This window comes from Camellia sinensis, chromosome 10 (assembly GCF_055761805.1).
Source record: "Camellia sinensis isolate YWXY chromosome 10, ASM5576180v1, whole genome shotgun sequence".
In the NCBI taxonomy this organism is placed as follows: domain Eukaryota; kingdom Viridiplantae; phylum Streptophyta; class Magnoliopsida; order Ericales; family Theaceae; genus Camellia; species Camellia sinensis.
Window position 1 is genome coordinate 27,094,119 of NC_138970.1, and position 18,079 is coordinate 27,112,197.

The 18,079-nt window shown below is 36.0% G+C and overlaps 1 protein-coding gene across 1 annotated transcript; it reads left to right on the forward strand.

The window, feature by feature from the left end:
• Positions 1–3,988: 3,988 nt before the first annotated feature.
• On the forward strand, positions 3,989–6,497 carry LOC145800246 (uncharacterized). The gene is made up of 3 exons (XM_082889904.1): positions 3,989–4,916; positions 5,034–5,132; positions 5,779–6,497. The coding sequence occupies exons 1-3, from the start codon at positions 3,989–3,991 to the stop codon at positions 6,495–6,497; spliced, it is 1,746 nt and encodes a 581-aa protein (XP_082746030.1).
• The last annotated feature ends 11,582 nt before the right edge of the window (positions 6,498–18,079 follow it).

Genomic DNA, 18,079 nt, shown 5'->3' on the forward strand with positions numbered 1-18,079 from the left:
TAAATTGCAGTTACATCAGAAGCTATATATGACATGAACTACTGCTTCCTAACCTTATTAACAATATGCAAAAACTGTTGGTGGTTGGAACCACCCACATAAACTCTGCAATCAATACGTATAAGTTGTGGTTGGTTGGTATTATTGTCCCAAACAACCCAAACCAAAATTAGGTGTAGTTTGGAAAGTTGGTTGGCTTTTTAGCTTGATTTTTTTGGTTATTTTACCTTGGGTTAAAAAGTTTGGTTTGAGAAGGACTTTTTGACTTTTTTTGTGAGAGAAGAGTATAATGATTATGAGTTAGATGTGATGTTTTGTTTTTTGTGATTAAAATAGTCTATTTTGTCTTTTGTAACTAAAATAGTCAAAAAAAATCTCAAATAGCTCTTCCAAAATGGAGCCTACCAATATTGCTTCCTTTTTCTTTTTTTAATTATTTTTTACTATTTTTTTTTTTTTTGGGTGCAACCAAACTACCAATCTGATGCTTAGGTGAACTGAATCAGTATGGGTAGGTAGATCCCATTCCATCGAACTTGCAGAATGTATCAAGTCAAAAGTCTCAGAAAAATGACCATAAAATTGTCTAGAATTTCAAATCAATGGTCTATATTTTGAAATTTATTGTTTTGAGACAATTCATAAATCAATCTATTAAATGCAGATTCTAGGTAGTTTTATGGGATTTTTATCTTTATCTGCGAGGAATGTAGTGAGGTGTGATGTGCCGCTAATGTAATTTATTTTTTTTAAAATTTTTTTTGACTAATATCTTTGAGCTAACAAGTATTGTGGTACAATTTTGTACTAGTTGAAAATTAATAATAATTTTAAAAAAAAAAACAAATCATTTGTCATTCTATTTCTTAATAATTAATTAATTAAAAAAAATTTACTTAATAAATTATAGAGTTAATTACTTAAAAGTCCTATTTACACAAATATTATGTTGCTTAGGTCCTTTTGAACATTTTTTGAACCAGTAAGTCTTATTTGTAAAATTGATAATATTATCAGTTTTTTTCCAATTTTTAAAATTAAGAACATTATTAATTTTACATAGTACTATTTCAAATAATTGTTTCACTAACTGATAAAAAAACAGAGCATGAGATTAATTGTTTTTATCCTTCTATTTATTGGTTTTGATTCAACTATCTAATAAAACGGAGAATATTAACAGTTTTTTTCAGTTTTAAAACTGAAACATTATCATTTTTTTATTTTTTATTTTTTTTTAGTTTTGCACATCAATATTCAATTATCATGCTACTTTATAGACACAAAATTTTCAGTTTTGCACAAAAAAAAATTCATTTTTTTCAAAAAAAGTTTAGTTTTTTTTTTTTTTTTTGCACATAATTTTTTTTGAACAAATTATACGAATGGTTCCTATAGTTTAGTCCATGTGTCAATTTGGTCCATGACTTTTCAGTTGTGATACATTTGACCCTGAATTTTGAATTTTGTTCTAAATAAGGACAATACCATTGTTCAATTTCAAAGGCAAAGTCATCAATTTGATAAAATATAAATTAATTTGACAAAAATAAATGTCAAAAAAATATTTTTGAATTAAAAATTATTTCTACCCACTAAAGATAAAATTATGTAAAACTGATAAACTTTTTAGAATTTTTTTTTACCAAATTGTTTTTTATTATGTGTTTGGATGATGATCATATAATAGGTGGTTGTTTTTATTTTCATTAAATTAGTTTATATTTTTTCAAAAGTCAAATATGGCGACAACTTTGATATTATTATTAAAACAATCCATTAAATTAAAAAATTCAAAACTAAAAATATTTCATATATTAAATATATTGATTACACATTAAAAGTCTAACAACTACCCATTACATGATTATCATCCAAACACATAATAAAAATTAATTTGGTAAAAATAAATAAATAAATATCTAAAAAAGTTATCAATTTTACATAATTTTTATCTTTGGTGAGTAAAAATTATTTTTAAAAATTAAAAAATATTTTTTTTGACATTTATTTTTATCAAATTAATTTATATTTTATCAAATTGACGACTTTGCCCTTGAAATTAAACAATGGTATCTGTAGTTGTCCTTATTTGGAACAAGATTCAAAATTCAGGATCAAATGTGTCACAATTGAAAAGGCAAGGACTAAAGTGACAGAAGTCCCAAACTATAGGAACTGTTAGTCTAATTCGCCCCCCCCGGTTTTCTTTTCTTTTTTTCCAATTCGAAAGTTGATATTTTAAAGTTTTGAAAATCAAAATAAACATCAAATTATCATGTTCTTTCATAGATAATCATAAGTGATGAACAATCATTGTTTGAAGGGGCAATTCTGACTATTAAAAATTTAATGGGACTTGAAGGTCCAAAAAATCTTAGTTAGGACTTAATGGAATATAAATTCATAAATTAGGACTTGTGTATAAATGTCCCTAAATTATAAGTAAAAGTTACATCACACAGATTGGGACAAATTTCCAAAATTAAAAAAATAAAAGGGCAAACCTCACTTTACCTCCCTGTGGTTTGGACCGGGTGTGGTTTACTCCCTTGATGTTTTGAAAATAACCACATAATCACAAAGTGGTTTTCTGGATCAAAGTGCACCATCAGCATTTCCATCCAAATTAACGAAATGTGAGGCTCATGCGTCTAGAATGAGAGTAAGTTAATTTTTAAGACTAAGCCTTCGTTTGGGATGTGGGTTGACTTTTTGAATTTTTAATTTTTTGACTATTTTAACTTGGTTCTAAAAAATCTCGTTTGGGATGGACTTTTTGATTTTTTTGACTTATGTGAAAGAAAAAGTGAAATTATTATGGTTTGGATGTGACATTTTGTCTTATTAGCTTTTTAACTTATTTTGTCTTTTTGTATCTAAAATAGCCAAAAAAGACGATGCCAAAGCCTAAATTACCCCGCATTCACCTTCAAATTTACAAAAAATACCCCCTTAGGCCATCTCCAACGATGTACCAAATCTATCACCAAATTCAAATTTGGTGAAAAATATCATTTTTTCCTACTCCAATGGTTTCATCAAACATATATCAAATTGAGACTATACAAAATGTTTCACCAAACTGAGGATGTTTGGCACCTTTCAGCATTCTACTGTGCATGGCTGTTGAGTTGTGGACTCACCAGACGACCGGCCGAATATCCACTCGGTCGTCATCTTAGTTGATACACACCCACAACAGAGCAATGGTTTGGACGACCGGGAGATGTAGGCCAACACATTACCTTTGAAAATTTTACTGAATGATAAATGGATGGCATTCTATGGAACCTAAGATTTTATTCAAAATCACTGCTGAAACTGTTTCACCGGTGGTTTTGATTCTTTCTTTGATTCTCTTTTCTTTTTGTTTGATATCAAGTAAAACTGTTCTCATTGTAAGTTCTATCTGCTAGTGTCTGTTTATCTAATTATTTTTTGATTATATTACAGATTATGTCGTCTCTGTTGGAGCAAATTCCATTTTATTTTAGCATTTCACTAGTTGCTCTTGCTACACAGAAGGAATACATAGATCTTGAGAAATGATTGAATGATAATATAAAAACTCACAAAGATGTATTCTTTGAGGTTGGGTTTTTTTTTTAATTCTTTTTAATTGTTAATGATAGTTGATAACCACAATAATGATGCCGTGGTCAAATATTTTTTTAATTATTATTTTTTTTTTGAATGCAACAAAAATCATGGAGACTATTCTATTATTGGCATGAGTTGTAAAATAAGAGTGAGTGATGGCATGAGTTGTAAAGCAAGAAGTGCATGTGGCATGAGTTGTAAAGAAAAGTGATTGCAGGGATTGTCTAGAAAAACTCCGTATGATAGTCTATATATATGGACTTGTATTTCATAGAAAATATATGAATAAGAGCTATACAGTTGTTCCATGATTCTACATGGTATCAGAGCAGAGATCCTAGGCTTTCTGCTTCACACTTTACACCTTCACCAGACCTAGCCGACTATGGCAACTCCATCCACAGACCAAACATCCATTACCAACCCAACCCTAGAAGACCTAACATCCAGAATCCAGACCCTGACTCAGAACCAGACACCAACCCATGAAATTTTCGCTGCACCGATCGGCATCAAGTTGGATGGCACCAACTATGCTCTATGTTCCCAAGTTTTGGAGATGTATATCTCCGGCAAGGATAAATTGGGATACATCAATGGAGATCTCCAGCAGCCCCAACAAACTGACCCAACATGGCGAAAATGGTGGACTGAAAATTCGATTGTGAAAGGGTGGTTAATTAACTCCATGGAACCAAGCATGATTGGTAATTTCATTCGATTCCCAACGGTAAAAGCATTGTGGGATGCCACTGCCACAACTTTCTTTGACGACACAGACACATCGCATGTTTACGATCTCAAGAAATCGGTAACCAAGATGCGACAGGGCGGTGGGCAAATTGAAACCTACTACAATGGCCTTCGGGCCTTATGGAGGGAGATCGATTTCCGACGTCCCAATCCGATGGTCTGTCCAAATGATATTCAGAAATTTACTTCCATTCTACAAGAAGATCGAGTGTATACTTTTCTTGATGGCTTAGACAATCGGCTTGACAAGCTTCGTAGCAACGTACTCCTAATGAACCTGTTCCCCTCAATCAAACAGGCATATACCTATGTTCGTCGTGAAGATTCACGACAGTCCATGATGATGGTCGGCACAGATGGACATATTGGCGCTGCTATGGCATCTCGAGGAAGAACCCGCTCCAATCCGCAGCCTTTGAAACAGCAGCTGTCGATGGTCCCAACTGGGAAACCTACAGCTGGAACTCGGTCTGGTGCAGTGCTGCCCAAATCTGGTTTGTCATCTTCAAGCCATAGCTCTGGGCAGCCATCTACTGAAGGTCATGGATGTACTTATTGTGGCAAGCCAAAACACGCCCGTGAGACTTGTTTTAAATTAAATGGGTATCCAGAATGGTGAGACGAGTTCAAAGCCCAGAAACTAAGTGAAAGTGAAGCTGCTGTCAACAGTGTTTCAGGACGGGCTGCTTTAGCACATGCGGATCCCGAGTTGTCTCTTATATCGTCCACAAGTACTTCACATCTCCTAGATGGCTCTACCCCTTTCAGTGCTTCAGGTAACTGTGGTTACGCTTTATTTAATTCCATTCAGGATGCCTTTAATGGTTGGATACTTGATTCGGGAGCCACCGATCATATGACGTTTGATCCCAATGACTTTACTACTACTACTCAACCAAAACGAGTAAATATTGCTAATGCCAATGGGGTCACTTATCTGGTTACCGGAGCCGGCACTGTTTCTCTCTCTTCCTCACTCACATTGTCAAACACTTTACTTGTTCCATCCCTGTCCAGTAAATTAATATCTGTGGGACAAGCTACTGAAGAATTCAATTTTTGTGCACTAATATATCCCAACTTTTATTTTTTTCAGAATATTCTCACCAAGGAGATCATTGGTCGTGGTACTAAGAGAGGGGAGGGGGCTATATGTTATGGATGATTTCAGTACCGGCCAAGCTCATCGTGTACAACAAGTGCCCAATGTGAAACGTCAACAGATTTGGCTTTGGCATTGTCGCTTGGGGCATCCATCCGTCAGCTACTTAAAGCATTTGTTACCCGATTTATTTTCTGCCATTAGTGAATTTGACTTTAAATGTGACACTTACATTTTGGCCAAGAGTCACCGTGTACCTTATCCTTTGAGTTTGAATAAAAGTAATGTTCCATTTACTTTGGTACACTCCGATGTTTAAGGACCTTCTCCAGTTTTAACTCCTTCCGGGATTCATTGGTTTGTGACCTTTGTGGATGACTGTACTCGCATGACTTGGGTTTATTTGTTGAAATGTAAGAGTGACGTACTTCCTATTTTCCAATCCTTCCATGCCATGATTCAAACTCAATTCTTTTCCAAGCTTCAAATTCTTCGCTCCGATAATGGTGGCGAATATATAAATGATGCATTCAAGAGTTATTTTAACACCCATGATCTCATTCATGAGACCAGCTGCTCTGCCACTTCTCAACAGAATGGTGTGGCGGAACGGAAAAATCGACATATCTTGGAGACTGCTCGGGCTCTTTTGATTGGTGCCCACGCCCCTCGTAGTTATTGGGCCGATGCCATTATTACAGCGGTTTATTTGTTGAATCACATGCCTTCCAAAGTCTTGGACTTTCAGACATCGCTTCAGGCTCTCTCTCGCTATGGCTCTTTACCCTCTGTCCTGATGCTCCCACCTCGGATATTTGGGTGTGTTGCTTTCGTACATCTCCCGAAAACTCAACGTACTAAGCTTGATCCTTGTGCTCTACGTTGTCTTTTTCTGGGCTATGCAACACATCAGAAAGGGTATCGGTGTTATCATCCACCCACCTGCCGTACTTATATTACCATGGATGTCACATTTCTCGAGTCTGAGTTCTTTTTCCCTACCCCAATGACCGATTCTCCTTTTCAGGGAGAGATATGACATAATGAATAGCAGAATTGGGCTGTTTTCGATTTCCTAACAATGGGGACAGAAGTAGCTTCTCCCGAGCCTACAACAGCTTCTACCACTACTATAGCTGCTACTCCTACTGATTTATCAAGTAGGACTGCTGACCCTGAAATGGAAATCATAACTACGCCTGCTTGTATGGCTGACCGTAGAGAAGAACCTGGTAGAAGTCTCGACGATGAAGACCCCCCTCATCAACCTCTAGTACCCGAGACTGATCAATCTCCTAAGAATATTCGTGAGGTAACTACTCCTCCTCCTGATAATGCTTGTGATACTTCTGTTGGTTATCAATTACCTTTCAGGCATAACCGCGGAAAATCACCAAACCGATACTCTCTAGATCATGTGAGTAAGAAATCCATATATCCGATTGCCAACCATGTCTCATCTCAGAGGTTATCAGATTCACTCAAAACATTTGTACACCAGTTGTCTGTTGATCATATTCCTAACCAAGTACCCGAAGCCTTGCGTGATCTGAAATGGATGCATGCTATACAAGAGGAAATGGCGGCTCTTCAGAAAAATTAGACATGGACACTTATTCCTTTGCCGAAAGGGAAGAAGACTATCGGATGCAAATGGGTCTTTTCTATCAAACACAAGGCTGACGGATCTATTGAGAGGAATAAAGCAAGACTTGTGGCGAAGGGGTACACACAGACTTATGGTATAGATTATCATGAGACGCTCTTTCCAGTGGCGAAGCTAAACACAGTTAGGGTATTATTGTCTCTTGCAGCTAATCTAGATTGGCCACTGCATCAGTTTGACGTACGGAATGCCTTCCTTCATGGTGATCTCAAGGAGGAAGTATATATGGATGTTCCATTTGGGTTTTCATCTTCTCAAAATGGAGTCGTATGTAAACTGAATAAGGCACTATATGGCTTGAAGCAATCTCCCTGTGCATGGTTTGGACGGTTTAGCATGGCTATGAGACAATATGGTTTCAAGCAGAGCAATTCAGATCGTACACTATTCCTGAAACACTACAAGGGAAAGATAACAGCATTGATTATTTATGTTGATGATATAATAATTACTGGAGATGACGTTGGGGGGATTTCTAAACTCCAAGAATACTTGGCGACCGAATTTGAAATGAAAAATTTGGGTGGGTTGAAGTATTTTTTGGGAATTGAGGTGGCTCGGTCAAAGCAGGGCATCTTTCTATCCCAAAGAAAGTATGTGTTGGATTTACTCTCAGAAACTGTAATGCTTGATTGTAAGGCTGTGGACACTCCAATTGTTCAGAATCATCACCTAGGAGAGTATTCTGATCAGCTACCTGCGAATAAAGAGAGGTATCAAAGGATAGTTGGAAGACTAATCTATTTGGAACATACTCGACCTGATGTCGCATATGTTGTAAGCGTTGTAAGTTAATTCATGCACTGTCCTAGTAAAGATCATATGAATGCAGTTGTTCGCATACTTCGATACTTGAAATCAGCCCTAGGGAAAGGACTTATGTTCTCTAAGAATAATCATCTAAATATTGGTGGTTACACAGATGCAGATTGAGCAGGCAACAATACTGACAGAAGATCTACTTCGGGATATTTCACCTTTGTAGGAGGAAACCTTGTTACTTGGAGGAGTAAAAAACAAAAGGTCGTAGCTCTTTCTAGTGCAGAAGCTGAGTTCAGAGGGATGAATAAGGGACTTTGCGAACTCCTTTGGTTAAGGAAGTTACTTATAGAATTTGGTTTCCCACCTGCTTCAACAATGGAGTTATTTTGTGATAACAAAGCAGCCATTAGTATTGCTCATAATCCAGTCCAACATGATCGTACAAAGCATGTTGAAGTGGATCGACATTTCATCAAGGAAAAGCTCGAGACTGGGATAGTTCAGTTTCCGTTTGTCAAATCAAAAGATCAACTGGCAGACATGCTAACTAAAGGCGTGTCAAGTAAAATGTTCTACAACACTCACTCGGCAAGTTGGGCATTTGCGACATCTTTGCACCAACTTGAGGGGGAGTGTTGGCATGAGTTGTAAAATAAGAGTGAGTGATGGCATGAGTTGTAAAGCAAGAAGTGCATGTGGCATGAGTTGTAAAGAAAAGTGATTGCAGGGATTGTCTAGAAAAACTCCTTATAATAGTCTATATATATGGACTTGTATTTCATAGAAAATATATGAATAAGAACTATACAGTTGTTCCACGATTCTACATCTATAACACATTATTCTCATATTGCTACGGTCAGGCATGCCTGAATTTTGTAAAGGAGATACTTTTCCCTCCAGAAGATATCTCTGCAAATTCCTTTCAACATTCTGGTGCTCTTGCAAATTTAAATGTCAGCATAAGTCCAAGGTTTTTAAAGGTTGTATTTCTTTGCTTCAGTTGTGTTAGATGTTATTTATCTTTCTTGCTTTCTTCATGCATTTGGTGGCGTATAAGTTGTAACATACATTATTTTTCAGGGCCTTAAAGATAATAATGTACATATTACCTCTGAGAAGCTCTCTGAGGAACTGAAATGGTTGTGCAAGGCATCCAAATAAGACTTCAGAATGTTGAGAATTCATAAACATTGACACCCAATGGTTTGGAGGAAAATAGATTTTTCAGATTGCACTTGCTGATCGTCCCCCAGTTAATTAGCGTTTTGCTGACAGCCAAAAATTCACCGTTGGAGAGCTGGATATCAGATAGAGGAATTTCTCAAATTTTTACTTAGATTTGGTGAAATATTTGATACACCGTTGGAGATGCCTTTATCCTGAACAAAAATGTTTGGTAGCTCTAAAATAAAAGCTCTAAAAGAGCTCTAATGTGTGGGGGCCACCCACTGATGAAATGCCCGTGCTTGTGTTTTTTTTTTTTTTTCATTTCCATGTAAGTAGAGCTCAACTTAGAGCTCTATTTCTGGAGCTCTCTATCACTTCCTGAGAGGGAGATTAATGATCTGGTACTGGGCCGGACAGATCTAGGCCAGATAGGGTTTTGCCGGATAGATTTGGGTCGGGCAAGTGTTGGGCCGAGGATGTGTGGCCCAGTTTGGAAAGAAACTGCTCGGCAAGGCAGTGCTCGGTTGGACCGAGCTGCTTGATCAGGCGATGGTGGAGCCTGTCAAGCTGAGTGACCGGCGCCCGAAAAGGCGTGGTCAGCCGAGGTAATCGTTTGATCGGCAGGAAGGCCGACCACAGGAGGTGCCTTGGGCCAGGCTTTGCCGAGATGCCGCCTAGCCCGGTCCTCCTTGAGCTAAGCCAGTGAAGTGCTTGGGTATGAAGCACAGCACGGCCGTGGATAGAGAAGCTCGGTTGCCGAGCTCCAGCTGAGAAGGCAGGCAGTTGAGATTAGGTGATGTTCAGCAAGGTTTATGCTGACAGATGGGATAACAGAGCCACGTGTCAGGAGATGACTGGGAGTAGATATGGGGCGCAGAGGGTATATAAGCATGTCTGCGCCCCCCATACGCGGGGGATGAACATCTTTGTAAGGAAATTCTTACACTCAAACACTGCTCTCTCTTTCTCTCTATCCTAAGGTGTGTGCTAACTTGATCGTCGGAGGGTTTTTCCGGCCACACACCGCCGGGTAGCTCACCCTCATTGTGCTTTCAGGTGATCGGACATAAACGGAGCTTGGAAAAAAGGAATACGGGCTTGCCTGAATATTTGCTCCCCGTACACTTCTGTACCCTAAAAATCAATTATATATATATATACATATGTACATACAAATAGAGAGAGAATGACACAGGAGAATATGGTGGTTGAGGGGCAGTGGATTGGGTTTGATATGTATATATGTATAAGTATGTATACATGATCAATAAAAAAGGGTTTGGATTTGGGCAGTAGGAATGGCAATAGGGCGGGGCCGGGGATCACACTCCCTATCCCTGATCCCCGATGGTAAAATTTTTCCCGTCCCTGGCCCCGATCCTTGACGAGGACCTATCATCGCCCCCCATCCCCGCCCTCTAATGGGGATCGGGTTTTCCTGACCTCGAAATTCCTCGAACCCAAAAAAAAAAAAAAAAAAACAACAACAACAGCAAACAGATAGAGAGGGAGAGAGATCAACAACATCAACATCACAAACAACATTATCAACATCAAACAACATCATCAACAACAGGAGAGATCTAATCTGAGTAGAGAGAGAAAGAGAGAGAGCTGCTCGTCGATCTCGTGGCGTCGATCTGCTCGTCTGAATTCAAAGGACAGATCTGAATCTGATCCAGCCTCGATCTGCTCGTCGCCCGTCGTCCTTACATCTCTCTGCTCATCATCGTCAGAGGTGGTGCTCGTCGTCGTCGTCCTAGTCGGAGGTGGCATCGTCGGAGACGGACCGTCGTCGTAATTGGAGGTAGCATCTCAGACGGTGAGGAAGAGAGAGAAAGGGAGTAGAGGGAAGAGAGAGAGAAGAACATTAATGAGATGAAACAAAAAATAGAAATGAGAGAGGGTTGAAATGAGAGACGAAAACAAATAATAAAAAAATATATTATATATATATATATATATATAAATCAGTTCGGGGACATATAGGGCAGGGCCAGACCGGGGCACTTATCACCGTCCCCGGCCCGAAATTAATAGGGGATTGATTTTTGAATACCATCCCCATCCCGTCGGGGGTATTTTTCAGGGAAAACCCGTTCAAATCGGGGTCGGGGGATCGGGTCCCCGTCGGGCCGGTTTCAAATTGCCATCCCTATTGGGCAGTGAACTGAGTTTGATATTATATATATACATTTTCTACCCATGAAAATATATTTCTCAATTTGTGATTTTCTAATTCACAGATTCGTCTAGTTTCTATCCATATAATTATATACATTGTGGTACGAAAGTGGGTTTGGGTAGTCAAAAATTTATCTTTTATCAATACAAGATGTTTTACCATTCATATAATATACAATATGCTTTAGAGAGAGAAACAGTGAGATTTGCAAACCCACGAACAATATCATCTATGGGTTTGGGTTTGATTTGGCCTTACCGTGGTGGTGGCCAAGGATGGACGATGATGGAGTAAGGATAGATCATGGTGTTGGAGCATCAGTTCTATGATGGTATATCAATTCTTCTCTTCTATTCTCTTATCTGTTTTGGATTTTTTTTTAATCAACAGATTTCAGCTGCAATTTTGGGTATCAAAAACTTTTGAATTTGATTGTTGAGGTTTGTTGATTGTTGGCCCATTGTCATTGTTGTTCTCTCTCTCTTCTCTCACTATAGAACTGTGAACAATATATATAGGTTTAGTTTAAATGAAAGGATAGAGATAATGGTATTGTCACGCCCCAAACTCGCCCCTAAAAGTTTGGGCATGACCTATACAGAAACGGACACTTAACCTGATATACATTACATACGGGGCCTGAACAGAAGCATCATATATTATAAAATAACATGAAATAAAGAAAAACTACATCCATTGAGTGACCACTTCATGCCAGGATCACAATCAGTGCATCAGATAATGCATATTTACATATACATATACAAACACCGCCCCTTGCTTGGGTGTATAACAAAAACATTGGAAACATATTATGGAAACGCAGCGTACAAGTCAAAAACTTAGTAAAACTCCACAAAAATAGGCAGGCTTCGCCCAAATGCCTGTACATACAGAGGTTGACAAGAGGGAGATGAGCATCGAGGGTTAAGGCTGACCTCCAGATTTGCTACCTACAGAATCAGACAAAATACAGAATGAGACAACCTCAGTGAATAATAGTACCTAAATAATTAAATGATCAACTTGAGTTACAACGCATATCAATACGTATATAATGTAAAATACATGTAGTTAATTTTATCTTGTAATTGTTTCCATAACGGCCTTGGGCCCAGTCTTCAAACAGAATGGCTTTAAGCCCTTGAGCAGAGTGGCATTGAGCCCTTAAATAGATTGGCATTAAGCCCTTAACAGAATGGCGTTAAGCCCTTAACAGAGTGGCATTAAGCCATTTTCATGCATGTATGAACTCAAGAGGTGGCTCGCACGGATTCTAGAGGTGACACGCATGGCAGCACTTAGTTCCGTGTAGCACTTTGTTTCATACTAGCGGATCATACAGAATGGCCATAGGCCCAGATGTCACAGATTGGCCATAGGCCTCACATATGTCACAGAACGGCCATAAGCCTCATAACATTCACAAAACGGCCATAGGCCTCATAGCTTTCACAGAACGGCCATAGGCCTCATAACTTTCACAGAACGGCCATAGGCCTCAATTCACATATGTATGGACTCAAGAAGTGGCTCGTACGGATTCTAGAGGTGACTCGCATAGCAGCACTTAGTTCCGTATAGCACTTTGTTCCATACCAGAAATCCTTAGGTCTTAAAGACCGAACCATCCATATAGTGTCATAGTATAGCATAACATACATGAACCACAGTATTATTACCCCCAGGCAAGGACCATAAGACCACGGTATTTTTACCCCCGGGTAAGGGCCTTGTGCTAAGGATGCCATGAATACTTATATATATATGGACAATCATTCATTTACATTCTTTGAATCTTTCACGTAGTTATATAATTAACATGCGATAACAGAATGCTAGTGGCAATCATTAGCTGTAAGTAAAGCGTATGTTACAGATTAACACAGTTGTCTTACATATAACCGAGCATTAATAATAATTGTTTAAAGAAGCACATGCGTCATTACGGTACTTTTCATGAGAGCGGATCAATTCACACCATAACATGGGTCATATAACAATGTTGTTGATATTCAATTCTTTGACGTATAAAGCAACCCACGGTTCTATCCAATTATCCATTTCGATAATCCCTTTTAGGCAGATATCAATGTCATAACACATGCACCATACCAAACAAGATGATAGGAGTCCATAATAGGACATTCAAAATATCATGTTTCCATAAGCGGGGTTTACATTCACAATTCCTTCCCGTCAATTAATTGCACAGTATTACTAATTCGTATGTAATTCTTATGCGGAATCATAAGTAACTTACAGGTTGTAGCACATTAATGCTAACTATTAACTGTAACCAGAATGCAGAGTAGATCAAAAGTCATGCCGATGTACACAAAGCCTTTCAACGTTTTCACCGATTTCCAAACAACATAAACATTAACGTAATTACTTGTAAAGAGCAGAGCGTTAATAATAAGAATTATTAACGGTAGTAAACGTACGATTACAGTACTGCTACTCACAGTGCTGTGGTGGAGTGGCAGCCGCTCCCGGTATGTGCCCTACATACACATAACTCAAGTATTAGTTCATTTCCCTTTTTAACTCAATTTTGGATTCGTTTCGATCAAATGAATTTACAAACACTTTAAGGGTATCAAATAATTATTTTAATAATATCCGAGGGTCGACACACGCAAAACGGAGCAGACAAACTTTTTCAGCTTGGGCTGCACGTACGGCTGTGAGCCCCGCACGTGCGGCTGGATAGCCCCGCACGTGCTTTTTTAGCAGTAGCTGAACCCCAAAATTTTGCCATTTCCCGCACGTGCGGCCATGACTCCTACACGTGTGGCAGTACCTCCCGCACGTGTGGCCATGACCCCGCATGTGCGGCGATTTCCCTTGTGAGAGCAGTCCGAATTTCAAGCAAAATCTCATTTTTGGTGAGTGTTTACAAGGCTCAAAACAAGTCTATAAATTGCTAAACCATGATCTAAATATCATGAAAATAAACATTACCAACATACATCAATCTAAATATAAATAGATCTTTAGTCCTTTGAGTTCGCAACACAATTCAATTCAATTCATAAATTTCCAAACACACACACACACACACACACACACACACACACACACGATCCTCCAACATTTAAATGAGTTCAAAGATGCAAGGTAAGGAAATAAGATATAATTCCTCTCTACAAAGCTTAAACCTCCACACCATCACATTCTTGATTTCCAAGCATAACCCTAACTTCCATATTAATAAGAGAATTTCACAATCAATCTTCGAGAGGCTTAGCAAAAGTAAGGATTTCATACCTTGGGCTTAAAATCTCTATAGCTCCTTTAATTTACTCAATCTTCCTTTCTTGCTAGACTTCCCTTCTACCTCTCTAACTTTCCTCTTCCAATGCACTCAGGGGATTTTTTTTTTTTTGGGGTTCTTTCATACCAATGATCAAAAGGCATATATATATATACATAATACAAAACAAGTTGAATAGGACAAAACTCAATCAGTTTAGTCATCCCAAATCAAATTTTTACAAAAGTGCTCATTATGACGTAAAAATTATGCTGATCTCAAATGTGAAATCAATTTCAAATTATCAAGCCTCTAAGGCTCTCAATTTCCAATTTAAACATTCCAATTGTGACAGATACTTCCTTACCAAATAGATATAGATTCAATTCATAAGATACATGTGCTTAAACTTAATTTCTCGTGGAATTTTTCATTAAGGGTTTAAAGGCACAGAATAAGAGACTAAAAATATACCAAGAACATGTGTGAGGGTCGGGTTATTACAAGTATAACAATCAATTTATTACTACTGTTAACAGAAGTTACATGTGCGCTTTGGTGCATAAATCATTTGTGAATTATGTGATTATTTTCAAATGTCAAGGAGTAAACTGCACCCCGGCCAAATCACAAAGGTAAAGTGAAGTTTTCCCAAAATAAAATTATAAGCAACTTCATAATGTCACCAAACATGGTTAGAGTGGATTTGGCTAATCATGCTCTATTTTTTTTTTTTGTTTTTATCATATATGGTAAAAAAGTACTATTATTCAAACAAAAAAAATAGTATAAAAAATTAATACAAAATGATATAATACATTTTAATTATATCACTTTAAGCCAAAAGTTTTTTTTTTTTTTTTTTTTTTTGGGAGGAAAGTAAACCAAAAGACTTATTAACTACTTATAATTTCAAAAATAACACTGTTATATCATTTTTGTCATAAATAATATATGAAAAATTAAAAAACATAACATTTTTCTTGGTAAAAACAACTAACTAGCAATTGGACAACATTTAGGTGAGTTTTAATAATTATCTTAATTAAATTTTATATTATTTTGTTACGTTACAAACTAAAACAATACTAAAAAATAAGAAAAGTATAAGAGCTGGTTTGACAACCCTTGAAAAAGTTAAAAAGTTAAAAAATTATCTAAAATATTAAAAAATTATCACTATTCATCAAAAAAAATATTAAAAAAATAATATATAAATATTAATACAAATAAAAAAAAAGCCCCAAGATTGGTACTGACGTGATGGTGGAGTCAATGGCCGGGGAAACAAAAAAAAATTATAGTAAAATATTCATTAAATTGGATGGTAAAGTTGGGCCCGTGAGGGCCACCATGGGTCCCGTTTTGATAATCTGAACCGTCAATATGTAGAATTCGTCTATTACTATATACTTCTAAAAAATCACGTCTATCAGATATCGCTAACTACATGATCAAATCAGTTTTGTATAAAAATGGATGGTGTTATAGTTAACAGTTAACAAAAAAAACTAACACGATCAGATAGTCATCGATATCTAATCAACGTAATTTTTTGTTAGCATATGGTACTCGACGAGTTCTACACATTGAACGGTTCCGATTAGAAAAACAGGACCTGTGGTGGGCCTCCACGGACCAAACAACACCATCAAATCAAAGTCTGAGAAGGAGACAATATTTTCTCATCTACTCACCCAGCTAGTCACCACTGCCATTCCGTACGGTCTCCTACCCTATCTTCCCCTACACACTTATTTATACAATTTTTTAATACACATTTTTTCATAAAAAGTCAAAAAGTTAATCCAAACATCCATATTTTTTTCCTCAACTTTTTAGTTCAAAAAGACAAAAAGTACACTTATTTAGGACATCCCAAACAACCCCTTAAATTAAAATATTTGTTAAAAACTCAAATTTATCTTACTAATATATTTTTTAATAAGATAAATTAAATAATTTTAGAAGGGACCAACTCGTTTGAATTTGTTTGGGATTTTTTTTTAATTGACTTATTTTAGTCTTTAGTGATTTTTTTTTTATAAAAAAAAAAATAAGTTTTTAAATTCCACTTGATGAGACAAATCAAAAAATTATTTTTCTTACAAAATATTTTAAAAATTCAAAAAAAATAAAAAAAAGTCAAAATAGAGAATTTTTTGGGTTTATTTTGGCTTCCAAAGTTTTTTGGATCGGCAATGCTACGTAGCTCAAATTTTGTGGCTCAAAAGTGGTTCAAATGGCCAAAACGACGTCGTTTTGAGTACAGAACAACATAAAAATGGCCAAAACGACGTCGTTTTGACCATTTGAGCCACTTTTGAGCCACAAAATTTGAGCTACGAGACATTTTCCTTTTTGGATTAATTTTTTTGACCTTTTAGATTCATCTACAAAGATGGACCAAGAAAAAAAAAAACCTTATACTCCGCTGGTTTCGCCGTAAAATATATTTTCCAAATTGTTTTTTTACCCATTTTCCATTGTTTAATTGATCAAAAAGTAAGTAAAATATTTTTTTGGTTAAATATTTTTCCAACAAATTGAAGGAAATTGACTTACAAATTTGATTTCCGCGAGTCAATTTGCAAGCGATGCTTTCATCAATGTGTTGTAGGTCAAGCAAAATGAGTTGCTAGGCTTGCAATGAAAGGATCAATTTATCATTATTTACACAGTGAGCCATGTAATAATTTTTTATGTTTCACCTTTGTTGGATTTTTTATTAGGTTCATTGCCAAACATCAGAAAAAAGATTACTAAAATTATTTTATATCGAAACAAAAAGAACCTTAATTTATATAAAAAAAAAAATTGTCAATAAAGACGGAAAAAAATGTGACTTATTTGAAAATTCTCAAATAGCAATTTAATAACCTTGAATCTTAAAAAAGAATTGTTATATACAATGCCTTGTTTGGGAAGTGAATTTATGGCTTTTTTTAAGGTTAAAATCCATAAAAAAATAAAATAGACTAAAATAGTCAATAAAATAAAATGACACATTAAATCTATAATCATTTCATTTTTTTTCTCACAAATATCATATTTAACTTAAAAAAAATCTAACTATCTTTCTAACACATAAAAATTTTAACCTACTAAAATAGTAAAAAACTAAAATAACCTACTAAAATAGTCAATTTCTCAAAAGAGACCATTGTTAGGTGAGTTAGATTAGACCTAGATATTTTTTTGATACAGTAAGAATATCAAATGTTTAGGACTTGAGTCAATGGAACGATTACAATCACTATGTTTGGTTATCATTTTTCAAAAAATTTAACTTTCTTATTTACAGTGTTTTTTGTTTTTACTGAATTTTTTAAATATTTTGAGCAATTTTTTTAATTTTTAAACACACCTAACATAAATATACCTAAAAAGTAAAAAAAATTGAAAAAAACTTTTTAAAAATTCACTAAATACCAAAAATACAAAAAATGTAAGAATTCAGTACATTTTTTTGTGTTTTTATGTATTTATTAATTTTTAAAAATATTTTTTCACAAATTTTTTACTTTTTAGATACCTCTAAGTAAGGTGCATCTATAGAAGTAAAAAAAATGTTTAAAA

Coding starts and splice junctions, on each gene's coding strand:
- LOC145800246 (XM_082889904.1), top strand. CDS start 3,989: ATGGCAACTCCATCCACAGACCAAACATCCATTACCAACCCAACCCTA. Junction 4,917..5,033: donor TCATGGATGTACTTATTGTG/GCAAGCCAAAAC, acceptor ACAGTGTTTCAG/GACGGGCTGCTTTAGCACAT. Junction 5,133..5,778: donor TACCCCTTTCAGTGCTTCAG/GTAACTGTGGTT, acceptor CCGATGTTTAAG/GACCTTCTCCAGTTTTAACT.